Source organism: Equus caballus, chromosome 5 (assembly GCF_041296265.1).
Source record: "Equus caballus isolate H_3958 breed thoroughbred chromosome 5, TB-T2T, whole genome shotgun sequence".
Classification (NCBI taxonomy): domain Eukaryota; kingdom Metazoa; phylum Chordata; class Mammalia; order Perissodactyla; family Equidae; genus Equus; species Equus caballus.
Genome location: NC_091688.1, coordinates 64,430,613 through 64,454,778, shown reverse-complemented (window position 1 = coordinate 64,454,778; position 24,166 = coordinate 64,430,613). Strand labels below are relative to the sequence as shown.

General features: G+C 35.4%; 1 protein-coding gene across 4 annotated transcripts in view; it reads left to right on the top strand.

Annotated features, from left to right (window-relative positions):
• Window positions 1-24,166, top strand: part of GPSM2 (G protein signaling modulator 2) — a 47,426-nt gene that overhangs the window by 18,206 nt on the left and 5,054 nt on the right. For all 4 annotated transcript variants that reach the window (XM_023641512.2, XM_023641511.2, XM_070268597.1 and 1 more), the window contains 12 exons: window positions 149-370; window positions 692-827; window positions 1,189-1,331; window positions 1,903-2,026; window positions 2,135-2,250; window positions 4,873-5,028; window positions 5,979-6,087; window positions 6,968-7,097; window positions 14,473-14,543; window positions 17,329-17,505; window positions 20,302-20,461; window positions 21,368-21,585. In XM_023641512.2, coding sequence (XP_023497280.1) covers window positions 150-370; window positions 692-827; window positions 1,189-1,331; window positions 1,903-2,026; window positions 2,135-2,250; window positions 4,873-5,028; window positions 5,979-6,087; window positions 6,968-7,097; window positions 14,473-14,543; window positions 17,329-17,505; window positions 20,302-20,461; window positions 21,368-21,585 — 1,761 coding nt within the window. In that variant the 5' untranslated portion in view covers window position 149. The remainder of the gene's footprint in view (window positions 1-148; window positions 371-691; window positions 828-1,188; window positions 1,332-1,902; window positions 2,027-2,134; window positions 2,251-4,872; window positions 5,029-5,978; window positions 6,088-6,967; window positions 7,098-14,472; window positions 14,544-17,328; window positions 17,506-20,301; window positions 20,462-21,367; window positions 21,586-24,166) is intronic.

The following is a 24,166-nucleotide window of genomic DNA, read 5'->3' as shown; positions in this document are numbered from 1 at the left end:
TCAATGATGTATATATACGTTAATTAGAGAGGCAGCTGTTCTGAGGAAGAGTAGCCACAGTCCACATTTAAATTATATTACTCGAAGTTAAAAACACTGTGGGGGTGTAATGTAATGCTGTAAATGTCTGTCCTGTGTGATTTTATAGAATGGAAGCTTCTTGCCTAGAACTGGCCTTGGAAGGGGAACGTCTGTGTAAGTCAGGAGACTGCCGTGCTGGTGTGTCCTTCTTTGAAGCTGCAGTTCAAGTTGGAACTGAAGACCTAAAAACACTTAGCGCTATTTACAGCCAGCTGGGCAATGCTTATTTTTATTTGCGTGATTATGCCAAAGCATTAGAATACCATCATCATGATTTAACTCTTGCAAGGTAATTAATTAAAGTTTTTTAATACTCTTTCTCATTAAATTAACTGTCACTTTAAAAAATAATTTCTTTCTATTAAAAAAGCTGACAATACATTTAGTGAGTTCCGATTCAATGAATGAATAGTAGTGAAATAATCCTAGAGTTTAATTAAATGAATAAAAATTAATTAAATTTAAATACGGAAATGGAAGTTTTAAATTTTTATTTTTAGTGGGTTTCAAGGCTAATAGACCTTTCTTACCTTAAGCATATCAGTTGTCCTCTAGGGAAAACTGTACTCTGGCTGCTTTATATTTTAACATCATTTGCTTTGTTTTTCAGGACTATTGGAGATCAGCTGGGGGAAGCCAAAGCTAGTGGTAACCTGGGGAACACCTTAAAGGTCCTTGGGAATTTTGATGAAGCTGTAGTTTGTTGTCAGCGACACCTGGATATTTCCAGAGAGCTTAATGACAAGGTAATAAGGAAACATTAGATGGTAGGCCAGATGTTTTCATGGAAATTGTTTTGTGTTTTAATACTATTTCTTTATTCTGTAGTTTATCTAAAAGTTTATACCAGAAAAGAAAATATTCGTAGAAAAATAGAAGAAAAAGAGAAACATAATAAAAATTTTTAAATAGAGGAAAAAGAGAAAATAGTGAGAGGTCCTTCTTTCATTAAGTAATCATTTGTTTAGTTCTGTACAGGTTGCCAATGTAAACGTTTCTTTCTATTGACCATAATAGCAAGGATATTACAAATAAATATATTTGATAAGTATTATAATACCTAGCCTCTGATTTCAAAATGTAAACTCTGCTGTTATCTTCATTTAGGTGGGAGAAGCAAGAGCACTTTACAATCTTGGAAATGTGTATCATGCGAAAGGGAAAAGTTTTGGCTGCCCTGGTCCTCAGGATGTAGGAGAATTTCCTGAAGAAGTGAGAAACGCTCTGCAGGCAGCCGTGGATTATTATGAGTGAGTAGCTCTGATGTCGTCCATGTGGCCCACCTCAGCCATGGCTCTTCTATCTATTCTGTATCTGGTGGTAAGTTTTTAGGTTTGGCAAAGGTTTTAAAGTTATGGACTAACTAGTAAAAATAAATCAACAAATCATTACAAATGTTACAGTATTGTAGTAGTGGTAATTTCCTCCCCAGGAAAGCTTTCATTTAAACTGCAGAGCAGTGCCACTTAGTGGCAAAAACAAGAAATATCAATGGTTCGTTTAAGTTATTTGGAGTAAATTTAGTCTTTTATCAATAGAATTTCATAGAACTTCTTAACTATAGGAGTTCCAAGATTAACTCTGTCCTTGACTCTGGGCAGAAGCCTACCTGAATGGTTAGTCAAGTGTTCATAGCTGTTTCCTGTAATCACCCTCCATCACAGATATATTTTTAAAATGTGGCACATCATGGCTGTAAGCTTATTTAAATTTTTTTCTGATAAAAAGAATTGGATTTGTAAATCAAATCACTAAATTTTTTTCTCATCAATAAATTTTTTTCTCAAACTTATTTTTTCACAACTTTTTGTTATCACTTAGGGAAAACCTGTCACTAGTGACTGCTTTGGGTGACCGAGCAGCCCAAGGACGTGCCTTTGGAAATCTTGGAAACACGCATTACCTTCTTGGCAACTTCAGGGATGCCGTTATAGCTCACGAGCAGGTACAGTGCAGGCCATTTTCTCCATGAGTGCTTGAACAATGATTAGATTATTCTTTAGGTTTTTTTTTTTACATTATAGCTATATCTAATTAAAATTTTCTGTTTCAGCGTCTCCTTATTGCAAAAGAATTTGGAGATAAAGCAGCTGAAAGAAGAGCGTATAGCAACCTGGGAAATGCATATATATTTCTTGGTGAATTTGAAACTGCCTCTGAATACTACAAGTTAGTCTAATATTTCTGTAGATAAATGTAAAATGAGTAGCTTTGCAATCCTATTAAATCATAGGCTTTGGGTTTAAACCCTGCTTTTTGCTGCATACTAGCAGCAGGACCTTGGGCGTCTAAGCTTCAGTTTCCTCATCTGTAATGGAAGATATCAATACCTTGCTTTTGGGATTGTTGAGGATTGAAAGAAAGAATATATTAAGCACTTACTTATTAGCACAGTACCTGGCACATAGTGCTCAGTAAATATTATTGTACCTAAGATTTAATAGCAACAGTATGACCCCTTTATATTTTTATTAGTTTTTATCTTTAAAACTAATTGTTTTAAATGAAATTCTTAACTTTTAAATTTGTTTAGCATGTGTGGTGTGTATATTTATACGCCTTTTTTCCACTCAATTATGGGTTTGCAGGGAGGCCATAAGAAAGCCTGATAACAAAAATATGCCCTAGTTTCCACCAGTGATCACTGAATTTTTTTCCCCACTGTCGCACCCTCGTGTTGAGCAGTTCTCCTCCCACCCTCTCTGCCCATCTTTGATCCTCACTGTAAACTGAGGCCTCATTCATTTACCTGAGGAGCGGGCAATCCCAGCGTCTTCTGTGGCAGGGTCTTCTTAACCTATCAGTAGACTTGAAGCATAGATGATAGCAAAGTTTAGACTGCTTCAGGTTCCCTAGTCTGTGCTTTCTAAATTGTTTGGAGCTTTCCCTAATTATCGGGATTGAAGGCCCATACGGACCTTAGGTAGAAGCCAGTTTGACTGAACCAGAGACACAGTGATTGATTTGTATTTTATCATTAAAGAAGCCAGTGTGAGAAAGTTCTAGATAGTTTGTCACCTGAAAAAAAAGGTAAAATTGCTTTAAGTACATCTGAAAAACTAGAATGTCATCCCACCCTATTTTAAACATTGACTGATGGTTAATATTTGTTGGTTGATTAGTTAAGTATGAAATATCCTCCCAAATAAAATACATCATTATATAAGGAGTATATATTTTGATTTTAAATATAAAAGTTTCTTATATTTTAAAGCCAAAAGACAGAAAAGTCTTAATTGATAAATGGTGTACTTGTATAAAATACTGAAAAGTTCTGTAATCAAGTGGATGGTGTCTATTTGGCTAAAAAAAGAATGAGTATATAAAGTAATGAAACTTAACCCCCGCCTTCCAAAAATTTTGGTTAAAAATATTTTACATGGCCAGCCTGGGGGTGTAGTGGGTAATCCCATGTGCTCTGCTTTGGCAGCCTGGGGTTGCCAGTTTGGATCCCTGGTGCAGACCTACACACCGCTCATTAAACCATGCTGTGGCGGCATCCCATATACAAGGTAGAGGAAGATTGGCACAGATGTTAGCTTAGCAACAATCTTCCTCAAAAAAAAAAATATATATATATGTATATAGTAGAACTCTGCTTCAGAACTGTTTTCAGGGCCACTCAAGAAGGCTATCAACATTATAGATCTGTACCCTACAGGATAGAAAGCAGTAGTTTGGTAAACCTCCTTTAATAATTGAATGTGGTTCCAGAAAGACTTCTGACCATTTACAAATTAACCATACCTTCAAAGAATAATGGTGTGCCAGAAAGGGTCACACCAGAGGAGCTGAAGGCAATTCCAAAGGCAATGTTAGAATAAGTGTGTAGCCTCCCATGGTGACAGCTTTGAAGGTATCATCGTTAAATATATAATTTCAGGTTTGTTTGCTTAAAAAAAAATATCGCATTATCATATACTTATTTTTCATATAGTTATAAATGATATGAAGTATTTATACTATTTGGCAGAAGTTATAAGGAGTCATTTAAATTATTGGATCCCAAAGCATCTGTAGGTTTAAGCACTGATAATAATAACAAAACAGTGTTAACATTTATTAGCATCTGTGAGCAAGATGCTATTCTAAGCACTTTATGTATACTAATTCATTTAATTCTCACAAAACCCTGTGAAGTATTTTACATATGAGGAAACTAGTGCATAGAGAGGTTGAGTGACTTGCTCCAATCACAGAGCTAGTAATTGGCAAAGTTGGGATTTGAACCCAGACAGTCTAGCTCTGGGGTCCATGCTCTTAACTGCTACACTGGCTTCTCATTGACGATTCCATATGGGTTAGGTAGAATTCGGTTAATGTTTAAATGTAGTATTTAATATTTTTCATAAATCAGTAACTAATGGCCTTTCGTATAAGAATTTTAACTAAGTATTTTAAATTTTGACAAATGTAAAGGCAACACTATGATTGAAAAGAGGTTATGTGGACAAAAGTCTCTTAGTTTAAGTTATTGCTACTGCAACAGGGAAAGTTTTTTTTAATGTTAAAAATAGCTATGTTAATCTTTAAAGGCACTCAATCTCATGTGTCAGTACTCCTTTTCTCTGGAGAATAAGTAGGACTTTCAAATTTATTCTAAAAGTGGAATTTGCTTTTTGTGTTTTCAAAGACATCTTTTCATTTTGTCTAAATGTAATAAAGTATGGCATATTAAGCTCTAAAACAGATTTACTTTAAAGGCAGGAGGAAAAGTGAGAGTTTTAATTTTTGATTATTATAGCCAAAAATTAAAATGACCATTATGTAAGAATTAATTTCTTCTTTTAGAAAGACACTACTGTTGGCTCGACAGCTTAAAGACAGGGCTGTAGAGGCACAGTCTTGCTACAGTCTTGGAAACACATATACTTTACTTCAGGACTACGAAAAGGCCATTGATTATCATCTGAAGCACTTAGCAATTGCTCAAGAACTAAATGATAGGTAAGCTGTACACCTTTTTACTATAGTTATGGTAAAATATAGATGCATTGTTTAATGCTAAGAATTTTCCCTTTAAGTTTCTTTTTGGTTTGTTTGTTTCCTTTGTTTTCTTTTTAATTCCTTTTTAAGGAATTTCCTCTGTTTCAGTGACATCCTCTGTATATTATTGTTTGAAAGGTTATCTTGTGTTAGAGGATTAGACTCCTTCCATATAGTTGAACCAAGATCAGTAACTAGGTCACAAACAGTTGCCAACACAGGTCCTCCTGATTAGATTAGTGTGGGAATTGTGGTAAACTTAGAGATAAGGCCCAATATAAACGGGGCAGCTGCTACGCAACTCCAGCTAATTGTTGCCAGACAGGAATGAGGGTCCGTTATGTCCAGATCCTCCTCTTTTTTCAAGAGAAGCTGGAGTCCTGAGTTTTATATAAAAATCTTCTGACTTTCACATGTTAACGGCTAGTGGTTTTTAACTGTATGAAAAAAACAGCATATCTGTGCAGGCCTTTAGTCTATTATGTTTGCTTTAGAACGAGAGATTTTTCCTCAGTTTGAAGAAGAACTTCTGTATACAGTTGTTCAAAATGAAGTATGCTATCTCAAGAGGCAGTGAGTTCTCTGTCTCTGGAGGTGTTCAAACATGGACCAAATGATTACCTGGTAGGGCTGGTCATAGAAAGAAAATGGGGTAGTTGAACTACAAGACCAAATCCCTGAGATTTGCTTATTTTATAATACATTGCATATTTTTAAAGGATGTTTTCCATTTTAATACTTGTCTCTGAGTTCAGTATTATCTGGGTATTCTAATGTGTCTCTATTATTATGATAGAAAGACCAAATAAATCCAAAGCATTGTTTATATCTTAACTTTTGCTGGGTAGCTTTTAGTCCACACACAGACCTCCTTTCAGATAACTGCATGTTAGTTTTGAATTATTTTGTAGAATTGGTGAAGGAAGAGCATGTTGGAGCTTAGGAAATGCATACACAGCTCTAGGAAATCATGATCAAGCCATGCATTTTGCTGAAAAGCACTTGGAAATTTCAAGAGAGGTATGAAACTAAAAAATTGCTCTGTGTGCTATTGTGACTCACAAATCAGCAGGGAGGAAAGCCCTGTTATTTCTCTAGATCGCTCTTATATTGCTGAGTAATAAATTTAATTATACGTTGTTCTCTTGGCATAAGAACTGCACAAAGCATTCTGAGATACAGATCAGAGATATGGTTGCACTGGCCTTGATGTAGGAGGACAGGAGGGTAAGGCCGGGCATGGGGGCATTGAAGGATTACTAAAATATGCCTCCACCATATCTCCTCTCTCCACGGAAAAGTAGCATGGTATGGGAGGAAAAACATGGTTTCTAGAATCAAGTTCTGCCACTTGCTGCCTATTTGAGCTTAGAAACCTTTTCTGAGCCTCATTTTTCTTATTCCCATTTACGGATAATAGTAATAATAATAATATCTACCTTATAAATCATTATAAGGATTAGAGACAATGTATGTAAAAGTACCTAGTATAATGTCTAGTTCTGGTTTAATAAATAAATGTTAACTGTTACTACAGAATGAAAATAAAATATTCTAAGACAATTTTATTCACGTGATCCAAGTTAACACATCACAGAATAATCTGCATTATCATTTAATATGATCATAGCAATTAAGAGCAATCGAATATTTAGAGAACTAAAGAACTGATAGACTACAATTAGCTGTCCTATTGCCATATTTTAGAAACTTCCCTTTTCTTTTTTCTTTAAAAAAAACTTAGTGAAAAAACCCATTTCATTCATAGTCTCATAATTCTATTATAACCATTTTCATTTCTCTATTTTATTCCAGTTTTAGGTTCATAACATTGTCAACTAATCTTTACCATTCTTTGTCTTTAAATACTACTCTAAAATATAAATGCTTGTGGTTGTAGGTTGGGGATAGAAGTGGTGAGCTAACAGCACGACTGAATCTCTCAGATCTTCAGATGGTTCTTGGTCTGAGTTACAGCACAAATAATTCAATAATGTCTGAAAATATTGAAATTGATAACAGTTTGCATGGTAAGTAATAGGTCTTCAAAACCTAATTTCTTTATCTTCACGATTTACATTTAAATTACCGATCATGTTTACCATATCCAGAGAGAATATATAACACAGGAAACTCAACTTTTTTTACGTTTTTGCTTTACCACAGTCCTATTAATTTATCAATATAGAATACAGTGTTTTATAGCTTTTCTCATGAACTTAGGAATGGTAAGGGTATAATTATTTTCTTTTGTAAAAATATATTTAAATTCTGTGCTTGAAGGCTCACCTTAAAATTTATAAATGTGAAGATGCTAAAATTAAAACATTTTATTGTTTTGTTTATCCTTTTTATTTCAAATGTTTTCCCATATTTGATTTTTGCTTAGCTCTTTTTTCCCCATTTCATTTCTGAGGTGAAATCTCTTAGGACTGTTTTCTTTTTTTAATTCAGAAAACTTAGGAAATTTTCTTTAGGTGCTGATTCAGTTTGATACTGCTACAGGGAAAAATGTGCTATAATGTCTCTGTTTCTAAATGGAAAAAATAACCCTACTTTTGATTAAAGAAATAAAAAGGGACATGATTAGAATTTTCAATTTTTGAATATCATCTGCATGACTCTGTGAGATCCGTTTTAACGATCTGGCCTACGCTTAAGTTCTCAGTCTAAAAAAAATACTGACACAGACATATGTTTTGAAAGTCAGTGAAAAATCTGGCTTTTACCTTTCCAATTTCCTTTTCTCAACCCGTATAAAGAAAAGGAAGAAGGAAAAGAAGTTAGTGGCTAGTTATCTGATTAAGACTTTGAAAGAACATTTAGTGAAAAATTCTGAAGTACGAGTGGTGTAATAAATTGTGACTGTGTGCTTTGCAATTGAACAATGAGCTAAAAAGTTTTCCTGTGTTTAATTTTCAAATAGGTTATAAATAACTCTCATATTTTAACAAGCTATCACTTGTCCTTGTGGACACCTCTAGCTATCAACCTATTCCTTTGTTCCCCTTTATAATAAAACTTGAAGATAATATCAATGTTCATTGTCTTTACTTCCTCACCTCCCATTCTCTCCTCAACCCACTCCACTCGGGCTTTGGTCCCATCAGGACATTGAAACTTCTTCAAGGTTACCAGAGAGGACCTCCATTTTACCAAACACATTAATCAGTTTTCAGATGTCGGCTTACTTGATTTCTTAGCAATATTCCTTACAGCTGATCATTCCCTCCTCAGAATACTTTCTTCATTTGGCCTCCAGAATTACCCTCCTTTTCTGATTTGCCTCCCCCTCACTGGCCACTTTCAGTCTTCATTACTCTCTCCTCTCCTCATCTTTCCATCCTTGAAATTTGTACTGCCCAGAGTTCAGTTCTTGGACCTCTTCTCTCCTTCCCGTTGCCCCTTCCCTCTCTTCCTCCCTATTTTTCATCCATCTAGCCCTTTTCTGATTTTATCCTTTTTCCTCTTATCCTACCCTCAGTGCTTCTAATAGAACTTTCTGTGAAAATGGAAATGTTCTATGGCTGTGCTGTTCAATATAATAGCCTCTAGTCATATGTGGCTGTTGAGCATTCGAAATGTGGCTAATGCAAAAGAGGAAATGAAATTTTAATATTATTTAACTTTAATTAATTAACAGTTTAAAAGTCACATGGTGGCTAGTGGCCACTGTATCGGACAGAACAACTCTAGATGATACCATTCCATTGGTTGGCTTTTATATCATCTATATACTGAGGATTTTCAGGTTGATATTTCCGGTCATAATTTCTCTCTTGAGTTTGAGATTCATCTATTTAACATTTACATTTGAACATCTAATTGGCATCTAAAAGTCAACATGTCCAAACAGGACCTCTTATTTTTTTTCCCTAAACATGTTCTTCCTCCAGTCGGCCCCATCTCAGGATATGGTACCACCATTCACCCAAGTGTTCAGGCCAAAAACCTAGGGGTCGTCCTTGTTCCCTTTCTTCCACTCACTCCTACATCCAACCTATCAGAAACCCTACCTTCAAAGTATATCCCTAATCTCACTTAGAACATATGCTGCAACAATCTTAGTAGAAGCTGCCAGCATCTCCCAGTAGAGTACTAGCCTACCATCTGTTTCCCTTGCTTCCATTCTTGACCCCTCACACTGACTTTTCCAAACAGCAGCCAGAGTGCTCTTTTAAAATGTAAATCATGGGGTGGCCTGGTGGCATAGTGGTTAAGTTCACATGGGGCACTTCAGTGCCCCAGGGTTTGTGGGTTCAGATCCCAGGTGTAGACCTACACACTGCTCATCAAGCCATGCTGTGGCAGCATCCCACATACAAAACAGAGGAAGATTGGCACAGATGTTAGCTCAGGGCAAATCTTCCTCACCAAAAAAAAAAAAAAGTAACTCATGTCATGTCATTCCTCTGTTCAAAACCTTCCAGTGACTTCCCATCACACCTAGCACCAAATCCTCAGTCCTTACTGTGCTTAAAAGGCCTTTTGTAATCTGGACCCAGCTTGCTTCTTCAGCATCATTTCCTACCACTCTCCCCTTGCTCATTTTGGCTCCATGAAAACAGGTATTTTTTGGTCCCTTTTGTTCATTGCTGTATCCTCAGTGCTAGGAAAAGTCTGCTGGCTAAAGGAACTGCAAGGGAAATTTGTGTATTTCTGGTCTTGGCTCAGCGTAGAGTAAAAGGAATCTTCCCTAAGAATCTGAATTCATAAGCCTGCCTACATGCTGGTTTGGAATTTGATTTATTCTATGTACTCAGTGTAAAACCCCAATCCATTAAAGTGCTTTTGGGTTAGAAATGCTCCTAGGGACTTAGCAGAAGTAAGATCACATATGTTTTGGAGGAAAGCATCCTTGATCCAGATCTATAAAGGCTCACAACAACAACAAAATATCAAACACATAGAGAAACAAGCCAACATGAGTAAGAGAACAAACAGCAAAATTAGATCGCCAAGATCTTCAGATACTGGAATGATCAGATACAGAATATAAAATGACTATGGTTAAATGTTTACAGAAATAACAGGATTGAAATAAAGGAAGAACAAAAGTGATCAGGCAGATTTGAAAAAAAGTAATAATAGCTAACGTTTATTGAGTGCCTACTATGTGCCAGGCACTGATTTAAGTGCTTTACCTGTTTTAACTCATTTAAGCATAACAACTCTAGGAGGTAAGTTTCTATTATCCTTAATTCACACATGGGGAAATGGAAGCAGGGGAGGTTAAATAAATTTACCAGGGTTACCTATGTAAGTATAGAAATGGGAGTTAAACCTAGTCGATCTGGCTTCAGGATCTGTATCTTATTTATGTCTTAATGTGATTTTAACCTGCCTCTCAGTAATTGATAGGTAAAAATCAATCAGGAGTCAGATATCAGTAATAATATAGAGGATTTGACAAGCACAATTAATAGGCTTGATCTAGTGCAGTATTTTTCAAACTGAGTTGTAAAATCAGTGTCGGGTTGCAACTACCATTAATACATCCATACCCACTCACACACACATATAACCAAGGTATCATACATGATAAGAGCAAGGACTGTTGTGTGAAGATTTTGTTATACATTTGTGTATGTGTGTTCCAGGTTGCAATGCAAAATGTATTTCTTAATATGGGTCATAGTTAAAAAGTGAAAACCACTGATTTAATGGATATATAGAATACTGCACCTAGAAATTGATCAGTTTACATTCTTTTAAATCATTCATGAAACATTTCCAAAAATTTGACCACATGCTAAGTCAATAAAGCAAATCTCAACAAATTTGAAAGAATATGTGTCACATAGATTTCATGCCCTGAGCATAGTACAGTTAAGTTAGAAATTAACAAGAAGATAATGTATAAAACGTATTCACTTAAAAACTTAAAAACACACTCTAAGTAACTTATGGGTTGAAGAAGAAATCTTAAATTCAAAAATAACTTAGGACTGAATTATAATTTGTGGGATATGACTTACATTGGTTCTGACAGCAAATTTTACATTGTGTGATATTTAAAAAGGAAAAAGACTGAAAATTGAGCTAAATATTTCAAGTTTTAAAAAGTAAAAGACAAAACAAAAAATAAACTTAAAGAAATAATAACTGAAATTAAATGACAATTCAATAGAAAGAATTTTAAAAACCCCAGATTTGGTTCTTTAGAAAGACTAACAAGTCTACAGCAAGATTATTCAAGAAAAGAGAGAGAGAGGGCTATGCTATAGATGCAACAGAGATTAAAAAGGTAAGGGATTATCCTGAATAGTTTTATGACAAAATATTTGAAAGCCTAGGTGAAATGGACAGTTTCTAGAAAAACAACTTAAAACTGAATCTAGAAAAATCTAATGGTAGAATGTAATGTAAATGGCATCCTTAATGCCTAAAACCATAAAGAAATTTGATTAGTAATTTAAAATCTTCCCACTAAGAAAATACCTGGCCAACATGGTTTTACAAGTGAGATCTACTAGACGTTCAAGAAAATTGATTCCAACCTTCCACAAAATTTTATAGATAACTGGAAAAGTGGGAACGCTTCATCAGTCTTTTTGAGAGCAGTATAATCTTTTATATCCAAACTAGACAAGAACAATACAAGAAAGGTAAATTACATGCAAGTCTTTACTCATGAACATAGATGCAAAAATTCTAAAAATATTAGCAAACCAAATCTAGCAATTTATTTAAATAAGCAGGAATTCAAGTGGATTGAACATTAGAAAATCAATTAATGTAATTCACCAAGGAGGAAATAGTCCAAATACCCAAATATATCAGTAACCCTATTAAATGTACATGTTCCATTTAATGAACAGGAGTATCAGATTGGAAAAAGAATAAAATCCAACTAAATACAAAAGAAGTATCTAAAATGTTAGGATGTATTAAGCCTGAAAGTAAAAGGATAGAAAAAGCTATTCCATGGAAAAATTAATCAAAAGGAAGCTGGTATAGCAGTATTAATAGCAAATAAAATGTACTTTAATCCAGATTGTTTTGGCTTTGAGTTCTCAGACCTTTTTAGCAAAAGATCTTTTTAGAAATGATGGTGGTCACTTCACAATGGTTAATAAATCATTAGGAAGATAAAAGCTTTAAATTTGTATGTGCCTACTAAGCCTAATAACAAAGCTTCAATGTACATAAAGTAAAACTGACCAAACTAAAAGGAGAAATGGGAAAATCCAGAATCATAATGGGAAATTTTAACATATTTCTCTCAGTACTTGCTCGTATCAGAAAACCAGATATTTTGAAGTATGGAAAACTAAATATTATAAAGGATGTCAATTCTCCCCAAATTGATATAAATTCAATGCACTGCCAAGCAAATTGCAACAGTTCTTTTGTGGAACTTGATGAGGTCATTCATGAATGTATATGAAAGAAAAAAGGTCTGAGAACTCAAAGCCAAAACAATCTGGATGAAAAACAAGAAATGACATGGGCTTTCTATACAGATAGAAAGGTTACAAAGCTACAGTAATTAAGATAGTGTGCTATTGGAATAGACCAGTGGAATGGAATATAGAGCCTATATTTTAATTCCTTGCATATATGAAAACTAATATCTCACAAAATAAATTCTTGGTGGATTAAGGATTTAAATATGACAGATTTAAAGCAATAATAGTGGTGATGCTGGCTAATGCTTAATTGACCCTTGTAGAGATAATGATGCATTTATCATCATACAATATGAAATAGGTATTGTTCTTTACAGATGAGAGAACTGAATCACAGAGAGGTAATTGCCCGAGGTCATATCACAGTTGAGTGAGTGGTCTAATTTTAGAGTAGTCCATGCTTAGTCAGTGTGCTGTCCTACCTCTGAAAATAAAGGAGAATATCTTCATGGTATCAGAGAGGGGAAGGATTCCTTAAGACACAAAAACAAAACCATTAAGGACAAGATTGACATTGAAACTAAGAGCTTCATTTCACTGAAAGAAACCATAAAGAGAGAAAACAGACTGAGAAGACATTTGCCAGACTTATGATTAAAAAAGGACTTGTATCCTCAATGTATTAGAACTCCTATGAATTAAAAACAAGACAAATAACCTAACTAAAAAATACACAAAACAATGAACAGAAGAAATACAAATAGCTCATAAATATATGAAAAGATACTGAACTCATTTAATCAGGGAAAACCACAGTGAGGTAATATTGAAAACCTGTGAGGTAGACGAAAATTAAAAGGTCTGATAATATCAGCATTGAAACGATGTGGGTATTGGAAACTCTTCTGCAGTGTCGATGGGAATAGAAATTGATATATTCTAAAGAGCAGTCTGGCAACGTTCTGGTAAAATCGAAGATGTACCAACCATATGATCCAGCACCTCCACTCCCGGTTATATACCTCTGATACCCAAAGTTGAAGAAGCGCTCGCTTATGTACACTAAGAGACATTTCCAAGAATTACTGTAGTAGTATTGCTTATAATAACAAAAAATTGGGAGCAACCTAAATATCTGTCTCCAATAGAATGGATAAATAATTTCTTAGTCCTAAATTGGTCATGAAAATTAAGCTACACATATCAACTTGGATGAATCTCACAAATGTAGGGTTGCTCAAAGTAAGCAAGTTGGAGGATATATACAGAATGAGACTGTTATATATAATCTTATATATAAGCTGTATTGCTTAGAGACATCCACATGTGTAATGAAAATATAAACTACAGGGAGGAAGAGGCAAGTTATGGGGGCAGTTAGTGTGTTGGTAATGGTTTATTTCTTAAGCTGGGTATTAGGTATCTTGTATTACTTATATTATGCCTTTTAAAATATTGCTTAATCTTTGAAAGATTGAATGGATATGAAAATTCTCTATATTTACTGATAACTTTATTGAAAAAATTTTTTGAGAACCTTTTTATTTAACTTGTTTCCCAACTGGCAGTAAGTCTGTCATCTAATGAGATCTTAAAATGGAAATGGATAACTCAGAAAAGAGTAACAATATAGTACTGGGAATGTTATTTTGATTATCTCAAAATAGAAGGCCTAAATCCTTTTCCTTATGTTTTTACTTACTTAAACCACTGTACAGTTTGTTTGGGTTTTTTTTTTTTAAAGAGACTGTGTGGATAGTAGAAAACTAGTTATTATAAAATGCCTTTTCTAAATTAAGGGGTAATGTTAGTAATCAAAGTTAGTTTCCAACCAAAATGTAACTTCCTTACATCAAACCATTTTAGAGGGAGTGTATCGTCTATTTTTATGTAGTTGGTATCGAAAATTATTATAGTTAAAAGAACACGTGTTTGTACGTTTCTCCTCCCATATGCGTTTATGTAACAGACTTTAAAATTGAATAATGTAGTGATGCTGAATTTGTAGTCTTAAGTGCTCCCTGGTTTATTTGAATCAATTTTTTTTACTAAGGTGCACGCCCTAAGTTTGGACGCCGACACAGTATGGAAAATATGGAACTTATGAAGTTAACACCAGAAAAGGTTGGCAGTTTTTGTGTTTTAAATTTCTTGAACTGTTAGAAAATTTTGGTAACTTTTAACTTAAATGAAATAGTTTAAATAAGACTTGTCCCATATGAATGTCACTTGAAATTTTTCCTTTAAAAAGAATCAAAAAAAAGCACAGTGCGAAAGGTGTACAGTATACTGCTATCTGTTTATGCATGTATATCCTTTGTAGATGCATAAAATATTTCTGGAAGAATGTGTGAGAAACTTGCTAACCATGACTGCCTCTGGGAAAAGGACTGGGTGTACAAGTTGGGAGAAATACTTACTTTATATACCAGTTTGAACTGTTTGACTATTTTACAGTGTACATGTATTACTTTTTTTTTAATTAAAAGAAGACCAGGAAAATCAAAAAAGAGTCAGGAGGTTTTTTTTTTTCCAACTAAACAACAGCAATGTTATTGGCAAGATTAGTGATATTTATGATCAAGCTAGGTTTTCTAGCTGCGTTTTTGAAAAGCACTTTTTTAACTAATAACTTCTTATTCAAGATGCATCTTCTCTAGGCTTTTTGTTGTTTTCTTTTAAGTAACAGAGTAGGGACTTTAGAATTGGAAAAAGGTTATTGAAAGCTTTTATAGGCTTTATATAGGCTGCTTTCTTCCACTTTCATTTAACTTAATTTTACATTGTTTAAGTATACTCTTGTTGGTGTATTTTTTAAAATACTTTCTATAAAATATGTTCATTATAACAACTTCAGAAAATTCCAACAAGGAAATTAAAATTACCAGTAACCCCACCTCCCAATGGTAACTACAATTAATATTTTGGTATTTATTCATCTTGCATTTCCATATGAATATTAATCATATTATAGATACTATTTTATAACATGTAGTAATATATCAAGAACATCTTTCCATGTTTATCCTGCCACCCTATTGTTATAATAATAGCCATATAACTTTGGAATATTGACATTTTTTGTGTGAATAGTCTTCACAAGACTAACATCTAATTGATTTGAACTTATATCCATTATTTTTTTATTCCAAACAATGACGTGTTGCTTAAAAACTCTGGTTAACTTATGAAGGATGTGGTGATTTTCCCAAAATATCCAACTCTTACCTTCTGAGTGATTCTCAGATCTGTTAAATCTACAAATTATTTTTTAAGAAAACACTAGAACACAAAAACTTTTAAGTCAGTTGATGTCTCCTTTCCTCCTTCTTGTAGGAACCTACTACCAAGTAGCAAAATTAATGTTCTACCTTGTGCCTGCCTCCCGAGTGGTACTAGCGGGGAATCCCGTAAGAACTGACCACGTTCAACCCTGTCATCTTCCAAGGGCCGAATCATGAGGAAGTTTTAGCTTTAATTTAAAATATGTTTGAGTGGAATTAGTTCTTTGTGTTGGTTTCTTTTCCTCATAATAAAGTTGTCAAAGAATTCATCATTCATTCCTCGTAACAAAGTAAAGAAGTATATATAAAGAAAAAGGGAGACTTCTCGCTTAAGATGCTTCTTGGGAAAGAGTACAGTTGGAGGAAACTTTTGAGACCTTGGATGTCTGAAAATGCCATTTCCTACTCTCACATTTGATTGGTAATTTTGCTGACTATAGAATTATTGGTTGGAAATAATTTTCCTTCATAATTTTGAAGACACTGTTCCACTCGGTATTCTTCAGTGTTTTTGTTGAGAAGTCCAGATAACTGTTATAGGAAACATTTAAAATTTTTCACATTTTCACATGCGATTTAAATGCGGTTTTATGTTCTAACATCAAGGGCCATTTACTTTTTCTAGAATCAGTAGACCCTGAAGAATTCCACTCTAGTAAATAATTTCCCCTTATATAACGTATATGAGAAAAGGAATAGAGAAAGAAAAATCAAGCTCATTGTGAAGGAGAGAGCTGGCTCAGTGCACTTATCAGGTCCTTGCCTCACCAGGCACATTAGCCTCAGTGCAGGAGTTAATTCTGATTTGTGCCTCATGGGGGAATTTCTGGTTGATGGAAATGTTCTGTCTTGATTGGGGATGAGGTTATATAACTTTCAACTACACACTTAAAATCGGTGCATTTGACCGTATGTGCCTCATCAAATGATCAGTTACTACATAACATGGACCAATAGAGTTAATTGCAAACACTTAAGACTGAATGTTAAAGTTGCAGATGTCACATAGCTATTGTATGTTCTGTATATTTTTCCTTTGCACTCAATAAATATTTCTTATTTTGAGTCTCTTATTTACAGGTGTTATGTATATTTAAACCAGATCTAGACCTATGTAAATTGCTGATTAGATGTTTTACCTATTGAGAATTTAGTACTGTTAGTTAGTGAAAACAATACAGTTTCATCGACAAAAAATTACTACCGCTATATCAGTTGTAGATGTTAATTATGGTTAAAAATTCTACATACATCCAAAATTTCCAGTTGTAGTAGATTTTTAAGTAACTCACATCCAGAATAAAACTTTGGCTCCTTTTCTGACCATTCCAATTTTATTTTTATGGGATTTTGGCAAACTTTCTTATTTTATGTTCTTAGAACCCACCATTTTAATGTTTTGATAATGAGAAATCCACAGTATACATTCAGTACAAGCTGTTGAAAATAAGTGATATACTGGCAAAAGGGAATTTAAGAGATCTAAAGCACTCGCCCCCCCTCGCACCCCCACCCCCCATACCAAATGACTGCAGGTGTCCAGTTAAGATTATGGGAAACCAGAGAGAGCTTTGGTGTTCTTTTTTTTCATATCCTGCTTTCTATTTATGTTTATAATTTTGTAGGTACAGAACTGGAACAGTGAAATTCTAGCTAAACAAAAACCTCTTATTGCCAAACCTTCTGCAAAGCTGCTCTTTGTCAACAGATGGAAGGGGAAAAAATACAAAACTAATTCCTCCGCTAAAGTTCTCCAAGATGCCAGTAATTCTGTTGATCACCGAATTCCAAGTTCTCAGAGGGTATGTTTAAAATAAGTTTTTGAGTATCATGTTTTGAGTACTTAAATTTTAGTTTTCTTGTATTCATACTGAATTTTCGGTAATTTATATTAGACATTTAATATAAAATATCCTTGGTATCTAAAGAGGTCTTCCATATTTCCCTATCTTTTCTATCTTCCTCAAAGCTAGAAACTGTAATTACTCCATTCATAAATAAGTTGCTACACTGCTTTGGATAGTAATTATTTCTTGGTGTTTCAAGTTACTTTTTTGCCAAAAATACTACCTTTTATTTCACTGCAGTGTCTTCCATTAAGGCTGTCCTCCATTCAGCTTAGCAGTCAGAACAAACTAAATTCAGATGTTCAAGGATTTTTTTTTTAAAGACTTTAGTTTTCCTTTTTCTCCCCAAAGCCCCCCGGTACATAGTTGTGTATTTTTAGTTGTGGGTCCTTCCATTTGTGGCATGTGGGATGCTGCCCCAGCATGGCTTGACGAGCGGTGCCATGTCCACGCCCAGGATCAGAACCGGCGAAACCCTGGGCTGCCGAAGCAGAGCACGCAAACTTAACCACTCGGCCACGGGGCCAGCTCAAGGATCTTTAAATACTAATGTAAAATGAAGAGTTTCTGCTGGGATCAACTTCTATTTATATTATTGAACATAATAGAGTTAAAAACTATTTTGATGAAAAATGAATGCAAGAATCAGGTTATTAAATAAAACTTAAAATACTTAGAAATAAAAAAATACCAAGGGTTTACTGATAAGTATCAGGAGTATCTCTAATCTAGCTACCCTACACTCTGATAAAAGGATCAAAATAAATTGCAAAAAAGATACTTCAAATTATCAAGTCCATTTTTCAAGTAATGAGAGCCTTTGAAAAAATTGTCTTTTATTTTTTTTAACAGAGATTTCTGTTGGCCCTCTTGTCATCATTCCATCTATATCTGCACCCTTGTAATGTCCTTTGCCTTGACTTTTATCAGTAGTTTTTTTTACACACATTTCTTCCGCAAGTATGACTAACAAAAGGAAACATTATGGGCTATATAAAAATGGCTCAGGAGTATTTTTGTAGATCCAGAGCAGAACTGGAAGGCACACCTTTGTTCAAGGTTTGAGGTTTTAACTAAGCTCACTTAGCCCAACTGAAAATGTCCATATTTCTGGAGCCTTACTGTGTTTTGCCATTCAGAATTTTTAATTATAGGCTTTTTTTGCCCCTAGGAAAAAGTCTTTTTGTTAGATTTTTGTTAGATGCATTTGACTGTAGCTTACGTACATACTTATCATTCCCAAACCTCAAACTTAACATGTTAAAAACTGTACTCTCTCAACCCCTCCTGTTTCCTTATCTCAGTTAAAGGGATGCCATGTACTCTGTCCCCAAGCCAGGAGCCTGGGTGTCACTCTAGACTCCCTCTCCTTCACTGACCACATCCACTCAATCCCTGTGTCCCCCAGATCTGCACCCCACCCCACCTTTTAAATTTCTGCTACTGTGTCTTAGTTCTGTGTCCTGCTTCATCTCTTAACCAGATTTCTGGAATAGGCACCTGAACTGATCTCTCTCCCTGCATTATTAACCCCTGCAGCTCACTGGAGGGGCCAGTTCTGCTTCTGTACAAAACTGCTTACAATGGACTGTTTTATTAGTGCTCCTCTTATTTCACATAGGATGAAGTTTTAGCTTGTTAGTATGTCTTACAAAGCCCCTTGTTTTGTCTGCTCCTTCCCCTCCTCTTCCCCACCCCTCCCCTTCAGTTCAGTGTCCCCTGAATCCCACAAACCTTTGGGATTGCGTATTAATCAATATGAAACATCTCTATCCTGCAGTGCTTATTCATTCTTCAGGAGCCGACTCAACTATCGTGTAGTTTCCCTTATTTCCCCTAAGAATTAGTTATGCCCTTCTCCCAAGGCCCACAACATTTTGTGTATATGTACCTCTATCATTATGAAAAATACAATAATTACTTTTATTAAACATTGCATTCATCATCTTAGTTTTGAAGCCTTCCAAATAAAGTGTGGCAGGTTACCCTCTGCCCCAAATATTCACTTATTTGAAGTTTATATTTTTTTCAGGATCTTCCAACCTTTAAATATAATAAAATACCTTGGAAATCACTATGCTGGGAAAATACACATGCTTTCTTATTTAGTTTATCGGTTCTTAGATTAGTTTACTTAAATTCTGTCGTGGAATCTAAGAACTGCACTTTGAGCCTGGGGTGCCTGCCTGCATCACTAACACTTGCATAATTCATTCAGCATCTGAAGCAGTTCCCCTGAGTCTGAGGTACATTTCTTTAGCCTTAGAAATACAAGGATTAAAAACTAAAATAACTAGAAATGCTTTTTATTAGTTGGATTAAAATAAGTTTTTATTACCAATGTTGCCATCTTGTATTCTTTTGGTCAATTTTTATTTTTTAAAACATATCAACTTTTTAAAAAAATTATCTTTTTATTATTATTTTTTTTTAATTTTTCTTTCTCCCCAAAGCCCCCCAGTACATAGTTGTGTATTTTTGGTTGTGGGTCCTTCTGGTTGTGGCATGTGGGATGCCGCCTCAGCATGGCTTGACGAGTGGTGCCATGTCCACGCCCAGGATCCAAACCAGTGAAACCCTCGGTCGCTGAAGTGGAGTGTGCAAACTTAACCACTTGGCCACGAGGCCAGCCCTCAGTTTTTATTTTTAATCTTCATCCTTTAGCTTTTGCACTGGAGTATATCATGATATTGTTCCACTGATGATCTAGAAATAATGCTGGAATATTTAGATTTTCTCTTAATATTTCAGAAAATCAGTGCAGATACTATTGCAGATGAAGGGTTCTTTGATTTATTAAGCCGATTTCAAAGCAGTCGGATGGATGATCAGAGGTGCTGCTTACAAGCAAAGAACTGTGCACCAGCCTCAACTGCAGCTTCTTCCACTCCCACTAGAATGATGCTAAAAAGTAAGTTATCTAGGCTTCTCCTCCAATTTAATAGTTCCCTTTGATAGTCTTGTGATTTATTTCTGAGAATTTAGTTCTCATCATAGGAGGTATGATAAGTCAGCCTGAATCCACGTATATCTGAAATGCAGGTATTCGTACAGTTCAAAACAAGGTTTCATTTCAGTTCCCCTAAGTTTGTCTGTATTTCTAGTCCATTGCACTTTCTATTGATTGTATCATACTGCCTTCCTAGTTTCTTTGGGCTTGGGATAAAATCTAACTTTAAAAAATAAAAATAATGAGGAAAAAATTATAGTTATCTATGCTTTATATTTGTATGTAAAATGCAAAAGTTTCATACCTGGATTAAAAAAGAAAAGCCAAGACAGACTAAAGAGGAAGTTACAGTTAAGGCTGAAGCTAAGGCCTGCCTGAGCCTTAGATCTAAAATAGGTTACTTAAATGTTTCTATTTCACCTAGCAGAAGATTTCCTCTAGCAGAGACCTAGATTTGCCAGCAGCGCTTAACTCTTAGTTAGCTAAATGGTTCCTGTCCCGGGCATGGAATAAAAACAGTGTCCCACTCATCCTGGACTGAGAAATTATGTAAGAAAACCAGTTTATTTACCTTCAGAAATCTAGCCCTGTATCTTGTAAAGTTACATTTTGGATGGACATTAGATAAAGGGAAATATAATCAAATCTGAATAACCTCCACGTGGGTCATATGAAGTCCTATGGGATTGATTCTCCCCTCCCCATCCACCTAGGCGGGCCCTGGCCTATCAGGGACTCTCTGTGAAGAGCTAGAGCAAGAGGGCAGGGCTCATGTTCGGACTGAACAAGGCAGAAAGGAACTCCATGTATCTAACAAGTGTGCTGAAGTATTTTTGTAATATTCTGGATTTTTTTCCCTATTCATAGCTCCACCTGTTTCCATGGTGTCCCCTAACACGGATGAGTTTTTAGATCTTCTTGCCAGCTCACAGAGCCGCCGTCTGGATGACCAGAGGGCCAGTTTCAGTAATTTGCCGGGGCTTCGTCTGACACAAAATAACAGTCAGTCAGTTCTTGGCCACCTGATGACTAATGACAACAAAGAACCTGATGAAGACTTCTTTGACATCCTTGTAAAATGTCAAGTATGTTTGTGTATTTTTTTCATTCTGTATATAGCTCAGATGCTGTTGAGAGCTTTGGCAGTTTATAATTCTAATTTGGAAGAGCTCATTTGTATTGGGGAGGCTAATAGTTCAGGGGTCCATCAGACACTATAGATCCCTTGTGATAGCTTCTTATTGTGTATTCCTTTCTGCTGGTGAGGTGAGATGTTGCTGATGACTCCCTCTGAGCTGTGGTGGAGACTACACAGGATATGGGATGAAACCTAGAAGAGAGTCCCTTTCTTCTGAATTTTAGGGGATAGCATCAAGAGCAACCAGTGATTAATATGGGGAGAGTCTAGCTGGGGCTAGAGTCTAGACAGTTTACCATTTGGGAGAAATGTATATATTGAGATAGCTTTCATATTTTAGCTATTTTAATAGTTATTAACCAACGTGGTTAAGGAGTATCTCAAATGGTTTGGACAGGACCATGAGAAAAACAATACTTGTTTTCACTAAAAAGAGACATTTCCTCTGCCTGACCCTAGTTCTGTCTGTCTCAGTTTTCTCATTCATTAAAAGGTGACATGATCTATATATATACAATGGAATACTACTCAGCCATAAAAAAGCACAAAGTTGTCCCATTCACAACAACATGGATAGACCTTGAGAGTATTATGTTGAGTGCAATAAGCCAGACAGAGAAAGACGAACTCTGTATGACTCCACTCATAGGTGGTAGTTAACATATAGACAAAGAGAACTGATCGGTGGTTACCAGGGGAAAGGGGAGGTGGGGGGAGGGCACTAGGGGTGAAGTGGTGTACCTACAACATGACTAATAATGATGTACAACTGTAATTTCACAAGGTTGTTAACTATCATAATCTTAATTAAAAAAAAAGGTGACATGATGATGGTAGTACCTACCTCTCATTCATTCAACAAAAAATTATCAAATACCCATTATTTTTCAGGTGCTATTCTAGACATTGAGGATACACTTGCTTTTTAAAGGATCCTACATTTTAGTGGGAGAGACTGAATAAGTGTGTCTGTGTATGTGTGCAGATAGATAGTATAAATAATGAAAATTAAAGCAAGATAAAGGGGTAGTGGGTAACCAGGGTTGGTTGTGGTGGTTGGAGGAGTGTCTGTTTCAGATATGGTTGTTAAGGAGGAAGACTTTTCTGGATTGACATTTGAATAGAGACCTGAATGAGGTGAAACAGTCAGCCATGTTAATATTTAGTGAAAGAGCATTGCATGCAGAGACAGCAAGTCCCCTCTTTGATATAAAAGCTTAGCAGGTTCAAGGAATGGCGGGATGGTCAGTGTGACTGGTGTGGAGTGAATAAAGGGTAGGGGAGCGTGGTATGAGACGAGGATGGAGAAGTAATCAGGGCCTAGATCACATAGGCTCTTGTAAGCCACGATGAGGTCTTGTGTTCCAAATGTGATAGAAGACATTGGAGGGTTCTGAAGGATCATCCTGGCTACTACTGAAAGAATGTAGAATGGCAAGTGTTAGTAGGAAACTAATGTGGTGATTCAGGCAAAAGATACTGGTGACTTTGACAGTGTGGTGGTGGTAGTGATGATAAGTAGTCAGAATAGGGGGATATATTTTGAAGTAATGGTTGAATGGCGAGACATGTTAATAAATTGGATGGAGAGTATAAGAAAGAATCAAGGATAACTCCTACCTTTTTGGCTTGAATAATGAACAAATGAATGGCACCCTTTAGTGAAATGGAAGAGACTAGAGGAGAAACAGGTTTGGGAAGAAAAAACAAGAGTTCTACTTTAGATATGTAAATTTGGGATATCTAATTATATGTTCAAGTGGAGATGTTGAGTAGGCAATTTGATATAAAAATCTGGAGCCCAAGAGAGAAGTAACTTTGGGAGTCATCAGCATATAGCTGGTATTAAAGCCCTGGGAAGAGATTACCTAAGTAATAGAAAGGAAACAGGAAATCTAAACCTTAGGGCACTCCAAAATCTACTAATTGAAGAGAGGAAGATGAGCCAGCAAAGCAGCAATCAGCCAGAGTGCAGTAGAAGTCAAGTGAAGAAAGTCTTTTAAGGAATGTTCAACTGTGTCAAACGCTGCTAAGAAGCTGAGTAAGATGATTGCTGAGCTACTAGATTTGGCAACATGGAGATTATTAGTAACTGAAAGACACTGTTTTAGTGGCATGATGGGGACAAAGAGTTGTGAGTGGGTTGAGAACATGGGAAGTATAAAAGGAGAGATAGTAAACAGAAAACTTTGGAGGGGTTTTGCTTATAAGCAAAGCAAAGAAATGAATCATTAGTTGGAGGGGGGATAAAGGTGGGTTTTTTTCTTGTTTCGGGAGTTAACATAACATGTCTGCTGATGGAAATGATCAAGTAGAGAGGGGAACCAGTGATGCATGAGAGTATGGGACAATTGAAGAATACAGTTTTTGTGTAGGTGAGAAGGAAAACAGTATATATATATACAGATTTGGAGGTGGGAGTAAGTAGGTGTTCCTCTGGTTGGTTTTATTTTCTCAGTAAAGTAAGAAGTAGGGCTATTAGTTGAAACTGGGGTTGGAGAATTGTAATTTTAAAGAGAGAGGAAATA